This window comes from Ctenopharyngodon idella, chromosome 3, assembly GCF_019924925.1.
Source record: "Ctenopharyngodon idella isolate HZGC_01 chromosome 3, HZGC01, whole genome shotgun sequence".
Classification (NCBI taxonomy): Eukaryota; Metazoa; Chordata; class Actinopteri; order Cypriniformes; family Xenocyprididae; genus Ctenopharyngodon; species Ctenopharyngodon idella.
This window is the reverse complement of record NC_067222.1, coordinates 27732860-27758363: the sequence shown is the minus strand read 5'-3', so window position 1 is coordinate 27758363 and position 25504 is coordinate 27732860. Positions and strand designations below refer to the sequence as shown.

General features: G+C 38.3%; 1 protein-coding gene across 6 annotated transcripts in view; it reads right to left on the bottom strand.

The window, feature by feature from the left end:
* The window catches only part of cacna1ia (calcium voltage-gated channel subunit alpha1 Ia), a 203365-nt gene that overhangs the window by 54010 nt on the left and 123851 nt on the right, over positions 1-25504 (bottom strand). For all 6 annotated transcript variants that reach the window (XM_051887611.1, XM_051887615.1, XM_051887612.1 and 3 more), the window contains exons 6-13: positions 25334-25493; positions 20834-21176; positions 20136-20228; positions 13195-13543; positions 11519-11919; positions 6211-6362; positions 4867-5052; positions 45-162 (exon numbers count right to left, since the gene is read on the bottom strand). In XM_051887611.1, the coding sequence (XP_051743571.1) occupies positions 45-162; positions 4867-5052; positions 6211-6362; positions 11519-11919; positions 13195-13543; positions 20136-20228; positions 20834-21176; positions 25334-25493 (1802 nt within the window). The remainder of the gene's footprint in view (positions 1-44; positions 163-4866; positions 5053-6210; positions 6363-11518; positions 11920-13194; positions 13544-20135; positions 20229-20833; positions 21177-25333; positions 25494-25504) is intronic.

The window sequence follows — 25504 nt, the reverse complement described above, 5'->3', positions numbered from 1 at the left end:
GCAGTGCTTTCATAAGTGAGATGAGTTTTGAGAGTGCTACGCACCTGAAAAACCGTGACAATAGCCCAAAGCAGGGAGTCAAAGTTTTTCCTGTCAGGTACCGTATCCCCAGCCTCTGTCTTCAGGCTGAACTTGCAGCCAAATATGTGCATTCCCAGAATACTGCAGAAACAAACAGACAAACAAGCTTTGAATGTTACTCTCATGTTTAGATATTCTGATCTCGTATGTTTCCGATCAGCCTCAACAGGATGTAAGATGAATGAGTCTGTCAGAGGTGAGGAGCCTATAAAAATGATATCAGTGCTATGTGAGGAGACATATGTCCTGGTTGGACAGCAGCCAGAGATGAGATCAGTCACGTTGGAGAGACAGATCACAGAATTCAGAAAGCAACACACAACAAGAGATAAATGGGACAGAGGTGTTCCTATAAACATATATAAGCAGTGTTGGTGGTAATGTGTAACAAGTAATAGACATTACATTTTTAAGGAATTAGTAAAAAAATGTGTTATTTGTTAAATTTAAACCACATTATCTGAGTTGAATAACTGAACACCTCATTCATGTAAGGCGTGTAGGTATTATAGGAATTGTATGTATTCAATTTAAATAAAGTCCCTTGAATTAGCATACAGACATACATTTTGAGGTAATCATTCCTCATAGCCACACAGTCTGTTTTATTAAATTAGGTGCTATAAATACTATTAATGTGAGAGATTCTAACTTGCGGCGACAATCCGTTTTCTCCGGTGAATATCCCTCTGCGTGCCATAAGGTTGCCGGCCGCTGTTCTAGAGAGTGCGTGTCATGCTTATGACGTACGGCAACAATTTCTTTTCAACCCCCCAAAAAAAAAAAAAAAAAAAAAAAAAAGTGTTTTTAAAACATTTACAATTTAAGAATAATGCTGATGAACAAAAATATATTAGAATAGAGGACAAAAAAACTGAATCTGGTGCTGCCCAGTGTTATTATCACATAGCTTTTATTAATATTTTCAATGTTTTTATTTTTATATATATATTTTTTGTTTTATTTTAAATTTTTGTTAAAGTTTTAGTCATTTTGTTGTTTTTTGTCATTTTTATTATTATTTTTTTTATATGTCGATATAGGTTTTTATTAATTTTCATTATTCATATTCATATTTCAGTTTTAGTTTTAGTTATTTATTTTAGTACATGAAGTTAAACTAAAAGACAAGAAATGTTTCCTTTGCAACAAGCTGAAATAAAAGTTTCAGTTTTTTATATTTGATTTCAGCTTTTTATGCTTTTAGTAAACTATAATAACCCTGGCGCAGCCTCAGAGCAGCGGTGAATTTGCTCTGCTTAACTGGCTCCAGTCTAGTTATTAATGGTTGCGCGCAACTTAAAACTGAATGTCTGGTTACACTCTATTTTAAGGTGTCCTTGTTACGGTGTAATTATACATTTAAGTACTCTGTAATATTACATGTACTTACCACATAATTAGGCTCATGGTTAGGTTTAGGGTTAGTTGCTTGCAATTATGCATAATTTACCGTTATTACTAAATACATGTAAGATGTGTAACAGACACTGTAAAATAAAGTGTTATCGAATGTCTATATATGAAATATATAGTGCTTGTATGAAATATGCCTATATAAAATCTATAAAATGTTTAAATCAGATTTTATGTTTTAGTATTACATATGTTTATATTTTTCTGAAAAATCAACGAACAGTACTGTGATCTCCACCCAGTGACTACAATAAATAAAAATAAAAGTCAATAAGTGAATGAAGGAGTGGGTGAGTGAGTGAGTGAGTGAGTGAGTGAATGAGTGAGTAAATGAGTGAGTAAATGAGTGAGTGAATGGAGTAAGTGAGTGAGTGTGTGAATGAATGAATGAATGAATGAATGAATGAAGTGAGTGAATGAATAACTGAGTGAGTGAGTGAGTGAGTGAGTGAATGAGTGAGTGAATAAATGAATGGAGTGAATAAATGAGTAAGTGAGTGAATAAATGGAGTGAGTGAGTGAGTGAGTGAATCAGTGAATGAGTGAATGAGTGAGTTCAACAGAAACTAAGAGGTATTGAGTGAACATCCACATTATAATACTATTAATATGTGTAAATATATCTATATACACTATATTGCCAAAAGTATTGGGACACCCCTCCAAATAATTGAATTCAGGTGCTCCAATCACTTCCATGGCCACAGGTGTATAAAATCAAGCACCTAGGAATGCAGACTGCTTCTACAAACATTTGTGAAAGAATGGGTCTCTCTCAGGAGCTCAGTGAAGTCAAGCGTGGTACCGTGATAGGTTGCCACCTGTGCAATAAGTCCATTCGTGAAATTTCCTCACTACTAAATATTCCACAGTCAACTGTTAGTGGTATCATAACAATGTGGAAGCAATTGGGAACAACAGCAACTCCACAGCCACGTAAAATCACAGAGCGGGGTCAGAGCATGCTGAGGCGCACAGTGCGCAGAAGTCGCCAACTTTCTGCAGAGTCAAAAGCTACTGACCTCCAAACTTCATGTGGCCTTCAGATTAGCTCAAGAACAGCTTCATGGAATGGGTTTCCATGGCCAAGCAGCTGCATCCAAGCCTTACATCACCAAGTGCAATGCAAAGCGTCGGATGCAGTGGTGTAAAGCACGCCGCCACTGGACTGGAGTAGTGGAGACGTGTTCTCTGGAGTGACGAATCACGCTTCTCTGTCTGGCAATCCGATGGACGAGTCTGGATGAGTCCTGGCGTTTGCCAGGAGAACGGTACTTGCCTGACTGCATTGTGCCAAGTGTACAGTTTGGTGGAGGGGGGATTATGGTGTGGGGTTGTTTTTCAGGGGTTGGGCTTGACCCCTTAGTTCCAGTGAAAGGAACTCTTAATGCTTCAGCATACCAAGACATTTTGGACAATTTCATGCTCCCAACTTTGTGGGAACAGTTTGGGGATGGTCCCTTCCTGTTCCAACATGACTGCGCACCAGTGCACAAAGCAAGGTCCATAAAGACATGGACGAGCGAGTTTGGTGTGAAGGAATTTGACTGGCCTGCACAGAGTCCTGACCTTAACCCGACAGAACACCTTTGGGATGAATTAGAGCGGAGACTGCGATCCAGGCCTTCTCGCCAACATCACTGCCTGACCTCACAAATGCGCTTCTAGAAGAATGGTCAAAAATTCCCATAAACACACTCCTAAACACTCCTAAACCTTGTGAAAGCCTTCCCAGAAGAGTTGACAGCTTCAACGGGTGGGCCAACTCCATATTAAACACTATTAAACCCTACGGATTAAGAATGGGATGTCATTAAAATTCATGTGCACGTAAAGGCAGGTGTCCCAAAACTTTTGGCAATACAGTGTATATTAGGGGTGTCGCAATATACCGGTATTGACGATAACCGTGATATTTAAAACATGAAAAATCTGTATTGTGTTAAATACGGGTCTGACAATGTATCGTGATAACCGTAATATTTAAAATGAATAATACACATGATAATATGACACGAAAATAATCCAGCGCCAGTACCTGGTTGACATCCCAAAGTACAATAGGTGGCGATATTGCACCTTAACGCTGCCATATGACATAAAACAGAAGAAGATGGGCGCGCAGCTGCTACTGCCATGCAAAATCATGTTATCTGATAAGACAGAGGAGATTCTCTACACAGCAGAGCATGTGAATGAAAACGTTTTTAGTTTCATATTTATCTTTAAATATTATAATGTTATGGCAATATATACCTAAGTATGTCATGGCAATAAAACAATATGAATTGAATTGAGTGAGTGAGTGAGTGAGTGAGTGAGTGAGTGAGTGAGTGAGTGAATGAAAAATTGAGTGAGTGAGTGAGTGAATGAATGAATGAATGAATGAGTGAGTGAGTGAGTGAATGAATGGAGCGAATGAGTGAATGAATGAGTGAGTAAATAAGTGAGTGGATCCGGCTCTTGAGGAAAGGCAAAACAGACAAAATAGAAACTTAATGTTGATTTTCCTAAAAAGTATAACTCAAAATTGTAATGCATTACTTTTAACAGCAACATCTAACAACACTCTATTCAAAACACCTTGTGAAAGACAAACTTAATTTGTGTTTAACTGTTCTCTATGCAGCAGAGCGATGATGAAGCTGATTAATAATTGGCACAACTATAGCTTCCAGTCTGTAATGCTGATTCATTCTCTCCATTTCCTCCAAATACACGTCATCCCAGGCATCTGCTAACAGTTACTAAAGCCTGTTGACTGTACCCGCAGGCTGGGGACAACTCTATCCATTTAAGAGACATAAATCAGGGCATTGTTTTCAGATGAGGGGTTATAAATTGAGATGCGTGTTGGGGGGAAGGGGGTTGGTGGCGCTGAAAGCTAAACTTGAGTGGAAAAGATGGATCGGCAGGATTGGTTTATGCTCTCAATCCTGCAGCAGCCTCCATCTGTCTCGGTGCACTCTGCTGGAATTGCAGCGCTGCAGGGGGAAGGCGGGTGAGTCAGTGGGCACCAGGGGCCTGAGTGTTATTGTTCTGCTCTCCATCAATCTCACTCTGATCCTTATGGGCCTGTCACTCGCAGCTGAAGCTAAGGTGTACTCTGAGCAGCCTGTGCAGCTGAGACACTCGGCCATGCAGAGCCCGGCATGATCCAGCTGTGAGGAGGGGGCTGCTGTCAGGTGTGGGATTTTATAAACCCAGGCTGCTTTGCGTGATAAAGTGTTTGCCGTTTATTACAAACAAGTGTGAACTCGGATACGGACAGAGACTATGAGTAAGCACACAGATATGAAACACATTGGGTTTCATTCACTAATAATTGCGTATAAGACCTACTGGATTGCAATTACAAAGACAACTCACCTGAATATGAAGATAAAGAGCATTAGTAACATGCAGAAGGTGGCCACATTGTCCATGGTCTTCATCAGGACCACCAGCTGTCTGCGTAGAGCTGGCATGAACCGCACCAGCTTGATGACCCTCAACAGTCTGAATGTCCTCAGGACGGACAGACCCCCATCAGACTGCCCAATGATCTCACACACACTATAAACACACACACACACACACACAAAATGTGAATGCAGTGAATTCATTGAGAAAACTGCATGGGGAAATATTTTGTTCTCGTGATTATTAGATTCCTAATCTAATGACTACATATTATATTACAATATTATAATAGGTTTAAAACTGATGATCTAAAAAAAAAAAACTAAAATGTGGGAAAATTATTGGCAACACTTTACAATAAGGTCTCATTTGTTAACATTAGGTAATGTATTAACTATCATGAACTAACAAGGAGCATTACATTTGTTACTGTATTTATTCATCTTTGTTAATGTTTGTTAATAAACAAATACAACATTTGATTTGCATAATGTATTAGTAAATGTTGAAATTAACATTAACTAAGATTAATAAATGCTATAGATGTATTGTTCATTCTTAGTTCATGTAAACTAAAGTAATTAACTAATGAAACCTTACTGTAAAGTGTTACCAATTTTTTTCCAAATGAATGTCTATTGTACTGTCATTTTCACTATACCAATTTTTTTTTGCTCCTAATAAAGTTTTTGCTAAAGCTTATTTGGTTTCCAAGGAAACAACAGAGTCAGCAATCATGTTTGAGATGAAATGTGCAAAGAAAAAGAAAAAAACTAGGTTAATATCACTATTTTTGTTGTGTTATTTTCAGCCAAGCTGTAATTTTGCCAAAATATCATGCAAAATGTGTGCATTTAGGATACATAAAATGCTAGCTTTGAAATAAGCCTTAACAAAACAAAGGAATCAGACATTTAATTGCAAAAAATATTTTCCACCACTGAACGCATACTTCATTTTGAGAAATAATGGAAATGGCACTAGTGAAAATTTTCATTATTTTAAGGAGAAAAAAAAATCTCCTGTTATGTATATATTTATACACTGTTGGACAGTGATAGTCCACAAATTTAACGGTCTAGTGAATGTGTGAAAAATTTATCAGAGTTTATTTGCTAAATGTCCACAGGACCAAAATGACCACAGTTGAAGAAACACAGATAAGTCATATAATAGTATCATAATAGTATAATCTGATTCAATAATATGACTTATAATATAATGAATTACTACAATCAATAAAAAAATGCATAAGACCCACAATGTGATTTTTTCATATATTCGACAAACTATAAAAGTAAATCCATTTACCTGATGATCACAATAATGCCATCAAAGATGTTGTAGGGATTTCTCAGATATTCAAAGAAGCCAAAGGCAGTAAGCTTGAGGATCATCTCCAGGGTGAACATACTGGTGAACACTATGTTACAAATCTCCAGGACATTAGTCAGTTCATCAGGCTGTAGACAGAGAGAGAGAAAGAGAGGACAAGTGAGAGGTTGGGATGGATAAAAGGAGAAGTAAATGTGGAGAGGTCATTTCAGATCACTGCTTTGCTGTTCAAGAGAGGGTGTGCATTGTTGCATGGACAAGATCAGCTCTTGACAGCAGGCATGAGTTTCTCAGTGAGGCTGTGACCTCTCATATGATATAAAGGTCAGAGGAAACTGAGTTTAAACCTGAACAATTCCTTGCGGAACGTCAGTTAGGAAAAGATCAGGGGTGATGCGAGTACACTGATACTGTATGTGCATTGTAAGTACTGCAGGTCTGAATTTGTTTGATCAAAAATACAGTAAAACAGTAATATTGTTAAATATTACAATTTAAAATAACAATTTTCTATTTTAATATATTTAAAAATGTAATTTATTCCTGTGATGGCAAAGCTGAATTTTCTTGCATTATTACTCGAGTCTTCAGTGTCACATGATCCTTCAGAAATCATTCTGATTTGGTGCTCATGAAACATTTATTATTATTAATATCAGTGTTGAAAATAGTTGCTTAATACTTTGCTTTGTAATATATTTGCGAAACTAGTGATAATTTTGGTAACACTTTACAATAAGGTTCATTAGTTAAACATTAGTTAGTGCATTAACTAACATGAACTAACCATGAGCAATACATTTGTTACTGTATTTACTAATCTTTGTTAACGTTAGTTAATTAAAATACAGTTGTTCATTGTTTGTTCATATTAGTTCACAGTGCATTAACCAATGTTAACAAGATTTTAATAATGTATTAGTAAATGTTGAAATTAACATTAACAAAGATTAATAAATGCTGCAGAATGGTGCAGTTCGGTATTAGTTCATGTTAACTAATGTAGTTAACTAATGTTAACTAATGAACCTTGTTGTAAAGTGTTACCATAATTTTCTTTTCAGGATTCATTGATGCATTTTATTTCAGCATTTCTTTGAAATAGAAATCTTAGGTAATATTACATTATCAGTATTATAAACTTTAGAACTGCGGTGTAATATTACTACTACAGTAACATACAAACTAACCTTGCATATGTCCTCTTAAGCCAACCTTAACCCAAGCTTTGTTTCCATGCAGACTGAACTGTGTGCTCATGTACATTGTGTAAAGACAGCCATTCTGGTTTTAGCTGGTGATTTAAGCCTGAGCTTGCCATTTTTGTGCACTAAGCATCAGACAGTCAGTGAACAGATTGTGGGTGGTCTGTCAAATGCTGAGACTAGTGTCTACTGCATCTACTGCGCTTAGAAAAGGATCAACAGACCACCCTGATCTGCTTCAGTCCATGCTGTGTAATCTGACATCACATAAATCCATTACACCTTATCTCAGCTGATAGCACAGTGTATGTTCATGGGCACGAGCGAAAAGGCGACTGAATTCCAGTGGAGTGAGAGCGAACTCTGATGTGAGAACCCTTCCTTCGTTGTCCCTTTTGTTCCTTCTCCCCCCATCCTTTTATTGATCAATATCTTTCCATTGACGACTTAAGGTCGAGAAAACAACTGAAGGGCGAATGGAAACCACACCACAGGCAGCTCCAGGGAGATGCCATTTAGAGAAATTGAATATTGACACAGCAATCAGGAGTAATAACAGCAAAACAATACAGTAAAAAAACACCCATAGCTTCTCCCCTCTCTTTCCATTTTTATCGCTCCATTTCTCTTTGTCCTCAGGCTGTACTGTACACTTCTCTTAAATCAATCCATCAGCAGATCGTCTCATTATCGGAGCTATTTGTACACTACTTTAAAGAGATTAAGTGTTTTTTTTTTTTTTTTTTTTTTTGTAAACCATGAATAAATTATAAATTATAAACTGAAAGATCACTGATATATGTCTTGTGAAATCATACCTACACTCTTAAAAATAAACATCCCAAAAGAGGGTTTTCGTAGCGATGCAATAGAAGAACTTTGGCTTCCCCAAAGATATTTTTTTCTTAGTGTGAAGAACATTGTATCTTAATCTAAAGAACAGGATGTTGAAGGATCTTCATTGAACCATTAATGGCAATAAACAACCTTTATTTTTAAGAGTATAGATGCTTTTTTTCCCCCGGCCAATCAGAGGACTTTTTGGTGCTTACTGCCTGTCAGTAATTTTAGGGTGCATTCACACTTGTAGTTCGGTTCGTTTGGTTCATTTGGTCCGGACCAAAAAAGAAAAAAGAACCCATTTAGTCCTGGTCCGATTAGCGTTCAGATTGGCAATTTTATCACCGAACCAAAAGATACAGAACCTAAAGGCATAGGGATACATTCATAACCTGATTTTTCATATCTATTTTGAGACGGAACTTACAACATCCAAACATCCAAAACAATGCTGTGTGCCGAGGTAAATGCGCTTGTTGTGTGTGCGTAGCCTGCATATGATGGTATTTTGGCCAGCTGGGAACTCGTGAAGAGCTTATAAAATGTGTAAAGGAGTCAAAACAGCGGCGGGAATCCATCCGTCACACACACAAACGATCTGCTGTGTGGAGACGCGCATCTGATGCCTGTGATGGGCAATCTTGCGACTATGACGAGAGAAAATCAATATGCGTGAGGATTCTGTCCTTTTTAGGGTCTCATCTTCCTGTTTTTGGTTCGTTTACATGGCTTTGGTCCATGCTGCGTTCATATATCATTCAAACCGCACCAGAGTTCGTTTGGAAGCGGGCCGAGACCAATCTTTTCAGCGGTCTCGGTCCGCTTATTTGGTGCGCACCAGGGTTCGGATGGCAGCGTTCACACATGCTCAAATGAACCGCACTAACAGAGCAACCGCACCAGGGTTCGTTTTAATCCAACCAAACATGCCAAGTGTGAACGCATCCTTAAGTTTGCTAACATTTCTTTGGAGGGTGGGATTCTGGAGACCGGGGGTTAGGTTAATGACTAATCTCTATATCCAAATTTGGCGACTTCCCTACTATATAGTATGTGAAAGACAGTATGTCAATTGAGTGTTATGTCCAAATATGCAGTATTCATTAAAGAGTAGGCAAAAAATACCTGGATTACCCTGCTGCTTCGACCAAGATACCACACTTATTTTATAGAACATACTTTATTAACAGCTAAGATGCTTATGTTAAATGCGGTACATACTCAGATTTTAGGAAGAGGAAACAAAAGTGTTCCCAATGTGAAATCCCATTGCTCCAAAATTCCACTTCTTGTGGTTAAGTTGAAGTATCGAGTATATTTTAAAGAGAAATAAAACCCACCCAAAAATGCAAATTCTGTCATCATTTACTCACCCTCATGTTGTTTCAAACTTTGTTTTTCTTCTGCAGAACATAAAAGCAGATATTTTGAGAAATGTCTGTTTTTTATTTATTTATTTGTTTGTTTGTCCATACAATGGAAGTCAAACCCAAACTGTTTGTTCCATACATGGTAACCCAAACTGTTTGGTTATCAACATTCTTTAAAATATCTTCTTTTGTGTTCCACAGAAGAAAGAAGAAAAATTAAAATTCTTTCATTATTTACTCAACCTCATGAATTTACAAACCTGTATGACCAGGTTTGTAAAGTCATGAGGTTGAGTAAATAATGAAAGAATTTTAATTTTTGGGTCAACTATTTAATCAATTTAATACACAGTCAATTCACAATTCAAGTATGCAAACTGCATTTGAAATATTAATTAAATACAATAATATTCAGCATTTTACAAACTAAATCAGCATTTTCAGCTTTCATTTGCATAAGTTTGAGTATTTTGCAGTTTTATTCATGCTCTCACTGCTTGCTCAGATGATACCACAATCCCTATGCAATCCTGGCATTCAGCTCCCATAGAGAATGGATTGAAATGGCTGCTAATAAGACACCATTGCAGTGAACCCATCTGGTAACATTGCTTACAGCACCTTTATATTTACATTTACTCATTTGGAAGAAACTTTCATCGCAAGTAACTTCCAATGCATTCAAGCTATACATCTTTTCAGTTGATGCATTCCCTGGGAATCAAACCTTGGTGTTGCTAGCTCCATGCTCTACTGTTTGAGTTACAGGAATCTTTGAATTCATTAGTAACGCTTTACAATAAGGTTCATTAGTTAACATTACTTAACTACATTAGCTAACATGAACTAATAATGAACTGCACTTATACAGCATTTATTAATCTTTGCTGATGTTAATTTCAACATTTACTTATACATTATTAAAATCTTGTTAACAATAGCTAATGCACTGTGAACTAACATGAACAAACAATGAACAGCTGAATTTTCATTAACTAACGTTAACGAAGATTAGTAAATACAGTAACAAATGTATTGCTCATGGTTATCTCATGTTAGTTAATACACTAACTAATGTTTAACTAATGAACCTTATTGTAAAGTATTACCAATTCATTTGATTGTGCAGACCAAGTTCGTTGACTTGACACTCATTCAATCGACTGTTGTGCGTGAGCACAAACACACATACGCTGCCCACACACATGTAAATATTGTGATCTTTACCAGCCTGGTTGAGAGCCAGGTTAAAACATAATGAGTCACAGCAGATGATGTCACCACACATGATCTGTTTAAACATATCAGGTCGATTGGAACACAATCTCATGAGGAAAGACCTGTTGAACAGATACTGTGTTTATATGTGAACGTGCGCACAGGGGCTTCTCTGTTTTGCCTGCGTGGGCTGCATTTACATGATTCTTCACATGTTAAAAATGCTGCGTAATAGAAGCCAATGGTGACTCTCTCATTTTCTCTCTCTATATATCCGTTTTCTCTGCTTGTTGATATTTTTAGAGCCCACAGAGATGAGAAAACAGGCCCTGTTGCAGGCAAGGCAGCGAAGACATGAGGGGGTGGAGGAGGAGAGAGATAGAGAGAGAGCAAGAGAGAGTGTGCATGAGTAGTAGTAGCTTTCTACATCTTCCAAAGATAATTAACTGTACTTTCATGGCAAGAAAAAATCCAACAAGACTCCAAAGGCCGTTCCACACACTCTCATTACTTTGAATGGCAGGCCCTGTGAAGACTCTATCAGCACTGCAGAAAGAGCCGGCTATTACAGTAATATGTGACATGATGAGGTTGAACACTTCTTCAGAGTGGGTTCATTATGTGAACCGACTGCACTGCGGGTGAAATTACCTGGTTATGGTGCTCGATGCCCATGCTGATTGTATTGATGAGGATGGCGATCATGATCCCTCTGTTGAAGTACTTGCTTTCAACGATACCCCAAAGCTTCACTCTCATTTCATCCCAGACGTCTTTACATTTCCCGAAACAGGTACGTTTCTTTCTCGGCATGTCCTCGGAGTCTTCGTCCCCCCTCTCGTCCAAGTGGTTCTCATCCCTGTTGGTCTCCTCCAGCGCACTTTCCTCATCCTCCCCATTGGCCGAATGCCCTGTTGATGCCTCCCCCTCCTTGAGTGACAGGGCTGCAGCACACTGTGGACACTCCTGTGGGTTTGGAACGGAGAGGGAGATGGCGTTCTCCAGAGGTTGGGAGCTGTGGTCCAACTTGGTTTCGTGAATACAGTGAGGTGCTGTAAAACACAAAAAAAATTCAACATTTCTGTTTGACACTTTCATATAACACAATAAAATTTTTGCCTGTCAGTTTCTTGGACAACTGCCATGATACTGCTTGGGATTGAAAAGTCATTGTGCCATTAAAGCAAAGACATGGATGGATATGTTTTTGTTTTTATTGCAACTCGCTCTTTGCTTTTATAATGTGCTATTAGATTTGGAGTGTCAAGGAAGCTAATTTGAAACTTGGCCAATCTTCAAGCACACATAAAGTAGCTAAATACACTGAAGAAACTTAAAATGGCAATATCTTTTTAAATAAATAACTCTCTGATGATATAATTTATAATTCCAGAGCCATATTTTTGGGGGTTTGAATGAATTAATGGGAATAGCACCAAAATTCATTATACAGATACATATAAACTAAATTGAAAGAAAGAAAGAAAAAAACACCTAAAATATACATCCTATTGTACTGTATGTAACTGAATAAAAAAGCTATTAACAATTTAACAATTTTAAATTAAAATTAGTATTTGCTAAATATTTAACAAAAAATAAAAATGTACATAAAAATGCTATGTAGTGATTACTTTTTTTGTATACTCTTTTACATGAACCATCCAAATGAACCACTTTACTTGAATGAATCAGAATCTCTAATGCTATGCATGAATGAGAGATGAAAGTTTAAGATGAACCAGTTCACTAGAATGAATCAGACTTTTTGAAGCCAAATACAAGTGATAGAGGAGAGTTCAGGATGAAACTAATCACTAGAATGAATCAGATTTTCCAATGCTACGTTTAGGACAAAAACCTGTTCACTACAATGAAGTTCACTACATTCTATCAATCACATGATGTGTTGGAAAGTCTGATTCATTCCATAAAATCATACTTTCCAGTACAACATACTGTATCTTAAAACAGTTTAGGATGAACGGATTCACTAGAATGAAGCAGACTTTCCCACATTACATTTGAGTAAAACAGGGTCCTTTAGGATGACTGATTCAATAGATTGAATCAAACATTTCAACACTTCATATGAGCAAAAAAGGAGAGTTTAGGATGACTGATTTCACTAGAATGAATTAAACGTTTCAGCATTGCAAATGACCGAGAGAGGACAGTTTGTATGTAAGCTTGCTACTATTTTGAGCTAATGTCAGGCTACTTAAGAAAAATGTAGTTATTTTACTTATTTACTCCCCAACACTGTTAGTCATAGCTTTTCTATGATCCACTATCATTTCTCTGCCTCCAACTCTCTCCTTACTCACTCTGAGCTGAATGGCAGTGATGTCTTTCTCCACCATTCACATTAGCTCCTCCCCCTGTCGATCCTGCGCCTCCTTTACCACGCCCCCTCCCTCCCCCAGGAGGAGGGGCTTTGCCACGGATCATGTAGTAAAGGGCGGCTGAGCGGCGGCGGGCCTTGCGTAGGATGTGGCAGACCAGCTGGAAGAGCTCCTCGTAACAGTCTCCGGGCTCAACAAGCGAAGCCAGCGTGCTGGAGGACAGGTAGCGAGCACGTTGCTCTTGCATCAGTTGGTGCTCTCGCTGTTTGGTCTCCGAAAACTGAGTGGCAATGACCACCAGGCACAGATTAATCATGAAGAAAGATCCAATCTGGAACAGGAAGAAGAAGAAGAGAGATGTCTTGAAAAGATATCTTACATTGTTCTAAGCCCACAGTCACCTTTACCATTTTCCAGAAAACCAGTCACAAGTTCAAGTTGGTCATGCAATTTTGCTGTGTTGAACAAAAGAAAGCTGCTTGTTTAAAATTGACTTCTCTGTGATTAATAAATCATTACAATATTGACAATAGACAACGGACCTTTTTTGCTTTCGAAAAATTAGCGACTGTGACCACACCTTAAGCATTTGTCTTCCATGGAAAACAAAGAAGTAATGTTGAAGAACTTTCTGGTACTGGTCATTCTTTTCTGAAGGTCATGACTTGTTTGGATCTGGCGTTCAATTCACTGATTCAATGATCACAGCAGTTACAGTGAGTAAGCAAGTTGAACCTGAGAACTGAATCAGTCTGATTTTTGAACAAATCATTCTTACTAATTGTGTAAACCAGACCAATCGATTCAACCAATTTGACTAACTGATTCATTCACAAATCAGACTTTAGCACTCTCAAGGATTGCCAAGGCAGATTTTCACTGAATAACTTTTTGGTCTTTTTGTCACACAAAACTATTGTATGACTTCAGAAGTCCTATACACCAATTTCACAATACTTTTATGGGGCTTTTGCAACCCTTTTGAAGCTTAAAAGCTCCAGGCCACATTCAGTGTAATTGCTTGAAAAACATCAGGATATTCTTTTAAAATTTCTCCTTCTGTGTTCTATGAGAAAAGTAAAATAAATGGTTTGAAACAACAATTGTTCATATTCATTTTTGGGTGAACTAAAGCTTTAAATATATTTATTTGAGTTTACAAGCATTTTGCTGTGATTATAGTGCCTAAAGATCATTCTTAAGCTTAATTCTGTAACCATAACTCTTGCACTTTGTGTGAAGTCTCAGCTGCTTTAAATATCCAGATCTACATGACACCAAAACACCTTGGAATCTCTCTAACGCAGCCTGTGCTGCAGTGTTTGGCATAAGCAGCGGCCATAGCTGTCTAGATGAGCTGCTATAAACAGACCCTATGTTTGAAGAAGTCAGAAGACGCCCAAACAAGAGCCTGTTTTGTTGTGTGTGCGCCTGTACCGCTCTGGCTTTGATATGCTATAATTATCAGGCTTTTTCATAGCATCAAACCTCCAAATATCCCCTAGTCCTCACAGAGAAGGGCTAGATCCCTCTGCCAACGTGAAACGGATTAGAATCGGGAGCCAATCATTTTAAAGACCGAGAGCGAACCAGTTCCAGACTCATCAGAACAGAGAGCCTGCTCTTATATCATTCACCATTCATATCACTGGCATTTGTCAACACGCAAACGCACACAGATATTTCTCGCCTTAATGAAAGTACAGCCTGCTTCCAGCTTATGTGAAGTAGGGATCAGAGAGGACGGATGAGTTGTGAGGAGGACAGAGAAGGTGGAGAAATGAGGACTTGTGCATATGTGTGTGTAGGGCAGCTGTACAGATGTATCCTGCCTTCACATCTGCTGTCCTGATTTGGGATTCTGATGTGTGACTGGAATGCTCCTAATCAACAGCCGGACCTCTGTTTTATGCAGATAGACACGTTCTTTCCTTGCAGTCACCTTTCATATCATTAATTCCACTGTACTGTTTGATGCACACACACACAACACAATTAAAATGTGTCTTCTGCTCCTCTCTTCGATTTGCTATGAACATATTTGTTCCTTTAAAGGGATAGTTCATCCAAAAACTTACTCACCCTCATGTCATTTTATTTTCTGTGGAATTCACAAAAGCATTGTGAGCCCAAGTTGACTGTTGAGACCACTGCCACCAGTGTTCTCTATGATTAACTTAGGGCAGCCCAGGCCAGTCTTGAATATTATGAATGAAGACTGGGGGACAAAATAAGTACCATAAAAGTGGTAGTGATAGCTTTGTCTGAAGAATAGATAGGAATTTAAACAATTATTCACTGAAAATGTAGAAACTGGCTCTAGCTTTCCTATAAAATAAAATACAAAATAATAAAATACAATGACTGATGCTTACCAGCACAACAAAAGAGAATATTAGTCACAAACTTAAGAAAATGCTGCTATTGTCACTAAGTGTAAATAGCAATATATTCTATTTACACTAAGTGACAATAGCAGCATTTTCTTAGTGATATGCTATTTACACTGTGAAAATAGCATATTTTCTTAGTGATAGATGCTATTTACACTTAGTGAAAATAGCAATATATTCTATTTACACAAGTGCAGCATTTTCTTAGCGATATGCTATTTACACTAGGTGAAAATAGCGATAGACTCTTTACACCATGTAAAAGTATCAGTTCTTTGCAATAAGAGTAAATAGTAATTAGATGCTATCTATACTTTATATTGGCAGATACTATTTGCACCTCAGTATTTTTGTACATTAACAGGATGCAATAATATCATAGAGTGTAAATGATTATATTTATTACAATTATTAAATGGATGCTGCCTTATTAGGAGAATAAAAACCCTCCCTACACCTTCCCCTAACCCTACCCAATAAACACTTTTAATATTATTAAACATTTGTTCGCAGTTTATTTCCACTTTCAGAAAATTATTTTCATTTTTATTGAAAATAAATGCGAACTTGGCAAAAGGCGGATTCGAACCCGTGCTGATCATGTTAAAACCAGGTCTTATTTGCTACTGCTGGGCCACTGAAGACGTTGAATTCTGTGCGTCTTTTGTAAAACCTGAGTGGCCCAACCAGACATTGGTGGGTGGAGCTAGTTTAAATAGTGTTTGCCAACAAGGGACGCTATTTGCACTTAGTGTAAATAGGCACTCTGTATTTTAAAACACAAGAAAATCTGACATCGCTTAGAAAGAAAAGAAAAGAAAAGTAAAGTAAAGTAAAGAAAAGAAAAAGAAGAAAGGGTGAGACATACAGAAGGAACAAGGCAGAAGTAGACAGGGTCAAAGGGGTGCTGGTTAGTGAGTACACTTCAGCTCTGTTACAGTTGGATGAAAGATGACAGGTGATGATTTATACTCTCATTTAATATTGTTCTTACAATGGAAGGGTCTGGCTGCAGGCAGGGTGACCTTAAGACTTACTGTCCAAGAAAAAAAAAAAAGAACAGTAAGCAAAGCCAGCCATTTCATTATTATGCCATTAATTTGCAAATGTGTGGAGAACATCACCAATAGATTTATATAATATAGTTTAGGCTATAAAATAAATAATAATAATAATAAAAAAAAATTAAATAAAATATAAGACTCATATTAATTAGTGAAACCCACAAGCAGCAAGCCAAAAACATAACAAGATTTGTTATGTAATCAGAGACAATGCATTTAATCTAATTATTTGCGATCATTCGTACTGATCTGTCAGAGAAAAGCTGAAGAGGAAAAACAGGGCACAGAGATGCCGAGCCTGAATTAATTGCTCCGACGTTCAATAGAAGTGAAAGGAAGTGAATAGAGGTGCATCGGCGGGGTGTGGGCTGTGTCGGCACACTATGGCTCTCTCTCTACAGGTAGCGACGGCTAGCTGTGTGGTTGCCAGGTTACAGACAGAGCAGGGCATCAAAGAAGTAAATAAAAGTGCTAAGGGACAGCCTGCACACACACACACACACACACACACACACACACACAGTGAAAAGACACATCTTACTCACTCAAACAGTGCAGATCACATAGGGATTTGGCTGTTGTTTCAAGCTGTGAAGGGGGCGCCAGAGAGCATAAAGCATCAGAAACTAACAGCTACATAAAGCTAAATCACATTTGATTGGTTTCGAAAGAATACATTTTTTTTTATTATTTTTTTTTAAAGAAGAGGGTAGAGTGTTACAAAGGTGTTTTTTTTTGTTTGTTTTTTTAAAGTACAGAAAGTGAATTCAAGATCTCATAACTGCTTTCCTTTAAAAAGGTTTCAGATATACAAAACTTAAAATGAAGAATACATTTTTAAATTTAAGTTTAAAAATTAAGAATAAATTAAAATTGAGATAAAAATATGGTAACACTTTATTTTAAGGTGATATAGTTACATGTTACTACATGTACTTACTATAGTAATAACAGTAAATGATGCATAATTACAAGTAACTAACCCTAAACCAAACCCTAACCCTAATCGTAACTCTATAGTAAGTACATGTAGTTAATTTATATTACTTAGTACTTATTTGAGTAAGTGCAATGTGCCTATGTCACCTTAAAATAAAGTGTAACCAAAAATATTTCCAACTTTAAGTGTGTTGTATGCTTTGTTTTTCTGCCTGCCGTTACGTTTTCTGCACAGTTCTTCTGTTGTTTTTGTTCATCTGTTTGTTTGTTTTTTCTAGTGGGTAGTTTATGATTTTTATATGGTTTATATGCTTTTTTTTCCCCATCAGGATGAGTTATATATGAGTTTTCCTGTTCGGTGTGATGTTTAATGTACCCAAAACTACTGTTTTCTCACTACTGCAGTAACTGTCTTTTTCAAGACATGTAAAAGCTTTAAAAAAAATCATGAAAGGGAATAAAATAGAACAGAATAAAACATGAAAATACATTGAGCTTGTGTTTAACCACAGACCTTATTTTAGGAATTTAACCAAAAACTAATAAAAAAAATAAAAAAAAACATTTAAAAATCCCAATGACTTGGTGAAAAATGAACCGAGTTTTAGGACTCATTCCAGCTGAACTCTGTAAATAAAATATAAAATTACCCTTAGTGGCCTTGAATGTTATTTGCATGTGTATATAAGCATAAAAACTGTTTTTATGTTTATATATGCCTTGTGTAGCTTGGATACTTGAAGTTTTCCTACAACATGTATACCTTTACAACAGTATCCACAGTTTTAGCACGGTTAAACTTTGGATAGAACTAGAAGATTGAGAACTAGAACTGAGCAGCACCTATGGACCTATGGTCACTTTTTGAGGCAGCAAAAGACTAATAATGACTAGTCTGCTCAGTCTCTTTATACTTCACTCACATTCCACATTCCTGGTGCATGCTGGGAACGATCACATGACAGCTTTGCAGGGTGCATGTGTCGGGGTGGCAGGGTCTCTGTCAGGAAGTGTGTGAGACTGCCGTGATGGCGGCAGGGGTCCGCTAGTCTGATGGGCTCTAATTAACTGCTAATGCTTTCACTCCTCTGACCTACACAGGATTAGGCCCTGTCATTAGCTACAGACACACACCCACATTTCCCTATACTTGCCATTTGTTGGGCTAAAATGGATTTTGGAATCTCCAGCAGTGCCATCAGTTGTCTAACACGCGTTTGAACGCAGGAAACGGGAAAGGTAAGAAAAGCACAAATAGCTACAACAAATATCAGCAGGCCTCTCCACTATCTGACCTGCACATCTCATTCCTAAATCCATTCCCTTCCTCTTTTATTCCTTTAGTCTCCTGCTGTCTTTCAGCCTCAGATCCTTTTCCTCCTTATCCTCAGGGCATTTCTTTCCGCTCTCCCTCTTCTTTAATCTTGTGAGGAGACATTATCCGAAGCACATCTCACTGCAGGGCCGTCTCGATCACTGCTGTTCCTACCATTCAATGAAGAGGGCCGCCGTGGTACGAAAGCTGGCTCCAACACGGCATCGTTAAACATGCAGCTGAAGCAAAGATAAATTCATTTTATAGTGTCCAGCTATTGATTCTTCACTATGTTGTTCATTGCCTAATTGATCTCTGCAGCTCCGTCGACTCCTAAATGTGCTGTTTAGCTAATATCTGCATCATTGAAAACTTCAGGCCATCAGCGGGAGTCCTGCAGATTCAGTTAAGTTCAGTCTGTCAATAAAAGCTGGGTGCAGACGCATCTCTGAGGAATGTCAGTAGTGATGTTTTTCAAGATTTTAAACTTCAGTTGCAATGCGCCATATGGCAGGACTAACCAAACAGATATCGTCCTTAAACATCTATTAGCTGTTACGTGGCCTTGCATTTAAACTACTGTATTAACTTTGAGCTTACAGATGGCACTTTAAACACTAAATATGAATCTCAATTTTTTACAAGATGGTTGTTTTGCAAGAAAAAAAGTAAATAATTAGTAGTAGGGATGCACAATACATTGGTGCCATAGTGGTTCACTTCTTTAACATATCAAAATTAATATCCATTTTTGATATTGTACAATGTTGTGATGCCTAATTTCTCTCTAAATTTACATTTAAAATGGTTGATTGCAGTATTTTAATGTTTTATTTATTTAGACAAAATAGTATGGAATTTTAATATCAGCCATTTATCGGTTAACAGCCATAACATGAAAATAATCACTGTCTTATCTGTATCGGCCAGAATATTAATATGAGTGCATCTCTAATTAGTAGGCTTTGTGCTAAAAGTTTCAGTGTTGTGAAGTGTTAAGCTGTATTTTTGTGTCCAGGGGAGAGACATGACCTTTTTGTTCTTACAAGTGAGACCAAACATCCAGTTCACCCTCTGGCCCTGTTAAAGGTCACCAAACTTCAGGTCATCCCAGACTACATATGCCATATAAAACCACAGACTACAAGTTCTCAATAATTAGGACACATGCATCATTTCTAAAGACATGCATGCCAACATATAAAAACTTACGATGATGAGGAATATGAAGTAGATGAAGTTGTAGAAGGAATGAGCGTCCATGACGTAGTACATGATCTCCACCCAACCCTCTAGTGTGATCACCTGCATAAACCAGATCAGACCACATTCAGGCTCTTTTATACAACTGGTATGATTAGTCCCAGATGATCAATCACAAGTCGTTAGTTGAGAAAAACTGCTGTTCGTGAGGAAGTAAGATGCGTCTACTATTTGTGATCGGATTTCAAGGGAAGAATTTACATATAAAATGTATATGCATATAAGAGTTAGAAGTGTTACGAGCGTAAAAACCTCACTTTTGTTAGATTTGTCTTAATCACACGGAATATCTTATGCTCAATTCTCATAAAATGCAAAAAAAGAAGAATATAAGAGAGTAAGAGTTAATTTCTCTAAACCTTTGTTTTAGAACAGTGGATGATTGACAGGTGTGTAGGCGGCCATTCACTGTTGTCCAAAACGTATCAGGATGGATTAGCATTTGCAACACACTACACATGAATTGTGGTCACATGCAGTTCTGACTTCACTCGAACATGATTTGAGTGACTGGATTAAAAAAAAAAACAATATGTCGGATCGCATTTACACCTATATTTAGCGCTGTTGATTTATGATTGGATCACCCAAAACAGACTGAATCAGATGTATAATTTCAACAAAAGGCACTTGGCTCAGTCTCATACCTGAAATATGACAATCCATGCGTAACCTATGTTGTCAAAATTTATCGCTCCTTTATGTGGGTTGGTGTGTCCTGTATGACAACGGGTGTAGTACTGGTTCCAGTTCACACAGAGCCCCATTGCAGAGGCACTGCCATTGACCAATGGCTCTGCACTCAGACCCAGGGCCTGACGGTGCAGTGCGTCATCTTTATCTAGACAGCACTCCCGTCCGCCCTCTCTCCGAGCGGGCACATCTCTGCAGGACATGATGCCGTTATCCTGAGCCAGAGAGCAGATGAAGGGCCGCTCGTCATCCTCCTCAGGCTGATAATACGGGGTGGGGAGGGTGATGCCAGATGTGCTGAGGACAAGACGAGAGGAGAAGTCAAGGTTTTTGAAAAATACAGTGTTAAAAACTGAACAAAATGAAGACAGACAGACAGATACATACTGTATATACATAGATAGATAGACAGATCACACAATTTTTTGTTTATTTTCTTACTTTTTTATTATTTTCTAACAAAATTTTGTGATGTTTGTGCTTAAAACAAGGGGGAGAAAAAACAATATAAACACAATATATTGTTACACCCCTAGCATCTATAGATCTCATCTGGTAAGTTGCCACTTGTTGGCCTATTAAAAATTAAAGTCTGTTTTTGCAGGATAGCTGAAAGTTCTCTAGGTAGACCTGAAGAGATCTGAGAAGTATCAAGTATGGACTCACTCTATAACAGAGCAACTGAGCTTGTGTAGTGTGTGTGTATCATATGTGTGAAGCCCATTTCTCTGGGAGTGACCCATTGAGGGCAGTCTGCCCCTTAATCACAGTGTTTTACTGCCCAGAAATAGCTGTTTCCATCAGCCACTCACCCTCTCATTCATATAACAGGGTCACAATGACTATTTACCCTCCCTTTCCCACTCTCACACTCCTTTTTAGCCTCTTTCTCTGTTTCTCTCACACATATCCATGTATATGCAGCAACATGCAATGCCATTTTTCCACAAAGCACATAAACATAGCACATGCAAGCCACAGTCACACTGACCAATCAATGACTCTATTGCTTTGCGGTCTAGACAGTTAATCTAAATGCATACGCACACACATACACAAAGCTCTCATGACAGCCATGTTGGAGGTATTGGACGCCAAGAAAGGATTGGTTCATCATCCCCAGGGTGTAATTCTCCCCATTTGGACGGAGGACTCCTCCGCAGACTCGCAGCTCGATAAAGGCCAAGAATGTTTCTTCAGTTGTGGAGGACATTTTTCCTTTGCCCTTCAACAACATGGCAGCCAAAAGATCGGAACCATTCGATACCAGTAATGAGCAATGGTATATCAGGCTACACCAGAAAAAGCAATTTGTCTAGGTAGACCACCGTAGTGACACTCGTGCGAGGGTATGCGTGTGCACATTTCCAACTCGGAAAACTAATCAATGCCTGTGATATGGCAAATTGAGCCAATGCATCAAACCATCATACAGATGTATGAATTCCCCTGTGGGCTTTGTGCAGCACACACTGAGATCTCTCCTATAAACGTCATTCTGAATTTTCAACACAACAGTCAAGCCGGAATGCGCGCCACCGCTTTCCTTAAAGAGCTCAGCAGTATGGCGACACAAGGGGGGGTTGGGAGAGAAAGACATAGAGACAGAGATTCAGTAGGTCTGTCAGGGCTCTGCAAGGAGTGCTGGAGTGTGAATGATGTTTGTGCCAGTGCCAGGGCTCGGGCACAGCGTGGCAGCTCACTAAGATGCACAGCCCAGCGTGGCACTCAGCTAACACCCCACTGTGGCACAAAATGCCATTCTACTGCCAACGAGACTGCTCTCGCACATGGAGATAATTGACCAATGACTGACAAGCTGTTTGTGGGCCGTCGCACGTGGGTGGGTGTTAAGGAATGTAGTATAAAGGCAGGAACACACCAAGCCAATGCCGACAACTAGTGGCAACGAAAGTGGACTGCAGGGTTGGCTCACGTCGGCAGCGTCTGGGTCCAAAGTTGGCCTGACACACCAAACCAACGCTTGACAGCCGACGGCCAAGTAGCACGTCCCTTCTGCGCCTGCGTAAGATGAAATGCCTTTCCGTACCAGCAGGTGGCAGTAGCTGAACAGCCAATCAGAGTGATCAGACGGCCTGACGGACCGACGAGCTCCGACGCCGATTCAACATGTTGAATCGGCTAAAAAAAAAGTTGACGAGGACCAACTTCAGCCGATGGTGCGGAACACACTGAGAAAACTTAATCGGCTGACGAACAAAAACTGCCCGACGGCCGACCGTCGGCTTGGTGTGTTCCTGCCTTAAAATGAGCCTCGGAGATTGGTTTGACTTTGAGCGTCGACTTTTTAAAGGGATTTCTTTAATTTGAGTCATTTTCAAAGGTTCAACTTCAGCAATCTAAATTGTATTTTTGGTGCCTCTACTGTAGCTTACTTAACGTTGATGGTCTTAAAGTCGGCATTAAATGAAATATGACTATTTTCTAAATGCAAGTAACGATTCATCCATGCATGTTTTATTTTTTTGTCTATTAATTCAAATCTTCCCGATACAAATGAGGCAAACTTCCTTCTAGTGACACGCATTGGACTTCTCCATCCGCTTATACCTCACCCCACCCCACCACAATCAAATGCAAGCTCACATTCGTTTTTGAGTGCAACACCCACGTTAAAATCAATTAATAACCAGTAAATAGAATCAAGTTTCTGCATTGAATTGTTTCTTCTTAATCAAACATTACACTCTGTCCCTACTACCATTTCATAATGGCTTTAAAGGTGACAGATATAACTGAAATAGGTGCCATGAGGAATGACAACTTTCATTTCCATTAAAGCAAATTTAATTAGTAAAAAATCAGAATATTGAGAAAAAAAAAAAAAACAGACTAAAGTGTCAATGAACACATAACGTATCCACCTCAAGCAAGCATATACATTTTGATGCACATTTTGAGGTTTCAATCTATCATTTTCTATGCAATATTTTAAGATTTACATTAAAACTTGCGAATGTCACGAAAACAGCTTTTTTGTTTGAGAGAACAAAAGTGTCACTTCTGAGGGGCAATGGGCACAAACTAGTAATTGAAATGCAATAAAATGTAATAAATTAAGGTGAAAAGCAAGGTGACAAAGCATTCTTTTAAACTAGTTTGCTAGCAACTGCCGAGTTTGCTGAGAAGAAATGTGGTTAAAAATGGCTAAATGGCTATACAGTTAACAAAATGGCTAAAGTTAGCTAAATGGCTGACATTGCTTATAGCACTTTTAAAGATGTTACTTTGATATTTGTAAAACTATGATGTAATAAATTACGGTACGTAAGTTTCGATAATCAGTTATATTTCAATAATTACATTGTTATGTAACATTTGAAGCCAAATAAAAATACAAGTTCTGACTAACTTGTGATCTAACATTTGCAGTAAACATCTGCAAAAGCTAAAGAAATTTTTTATATAAAGGCATTCCTTATAATACATTCAACTAAAACAGTGTAGCATTTGTTCTTTCAAACCCAATTAAAACATTTTCTTTTAAGTAATTCTTCCCCCAACTAAAATGGAAAGAGAGTGTACATTTTAAAAAGACTGTAAGAGAATGTACAAAGCAGAAGAAAATCAGGCGTTCTCTCAAGAGACTATGATAGACTCTCCTTTCAAAACACTTCATCATCCTCTGACTGTAGTGCCAGCCCATAAATATACTCGCTGCAAGACAATAAACGACAATCAGACCTCAGCTGACGTTTAAACCCAGACATGCGCTTCTTTATCCCACACAAATGCGTACAAACAAACGCACAGGGTGTCTCACACACTGCCATGCACCGTGAGTCCTTTCAAATCCAATCATACAGCAGCAAGAAGCAGGCAGACCACGGTTGGCACGGTAACCTCAGGCAGACACCCACTCATGAATATGGACGCCAATCTGAGTTTTAATCAACTGGAGCCATCGACTGGGTGGAACCACATTTGCATTTTTAGTGGCAGGTAGACAGTAAAAACAAGAAGATGAGAGGAGAGATTAAAAACAAGGATACAAGTGAGAAGATGAGTGAAAGGAAGACTAGTGTACATCTTAAAAACTTTTTGAAAAAAATTAGAGAATATGCGACAAGGATAACATGGAATTGAATGAATAATTTCTTTATTGGCCTCCAAAGTCCATGTGATCCCAAAATATCCATTGATCACATCAAGTATCTCTTCTTAGAGAGAAAGGACATTTGAAATACAAATCCAATCCAATGATGGAGTGACCAAGCACTCTGAAATGCATCTTCTAGAAGATCCGGCCTCCTAAATTCAATCTCTTTATCCTTGTAAACCTAAACTGTCATCCAAATAAACCCACAGTTTGGACTCTCTGCCTATTTTTCGCAATTAAATCACCATTGAAACCGTACATTCAATCCTCTCTCTCTCTCTCTCTCTCTCTCTCGCTCCCTTAAGCCCACCAGCCCTCCTCTTTTGGTACTCACAGGGTGAAGTTCTCCTCTGGGTAACAGCGATTTCTTAATAGTCCAGCCCACAGCTGCACGCCAATGATACCAAAAATGAAGAAGACAAAGAAACATAGCAGAAGCACATTTCCCAGCATGGGTAGAGTGTCCAGCAGCAGGTTCACCAGGATACGCATACCTACACAAACA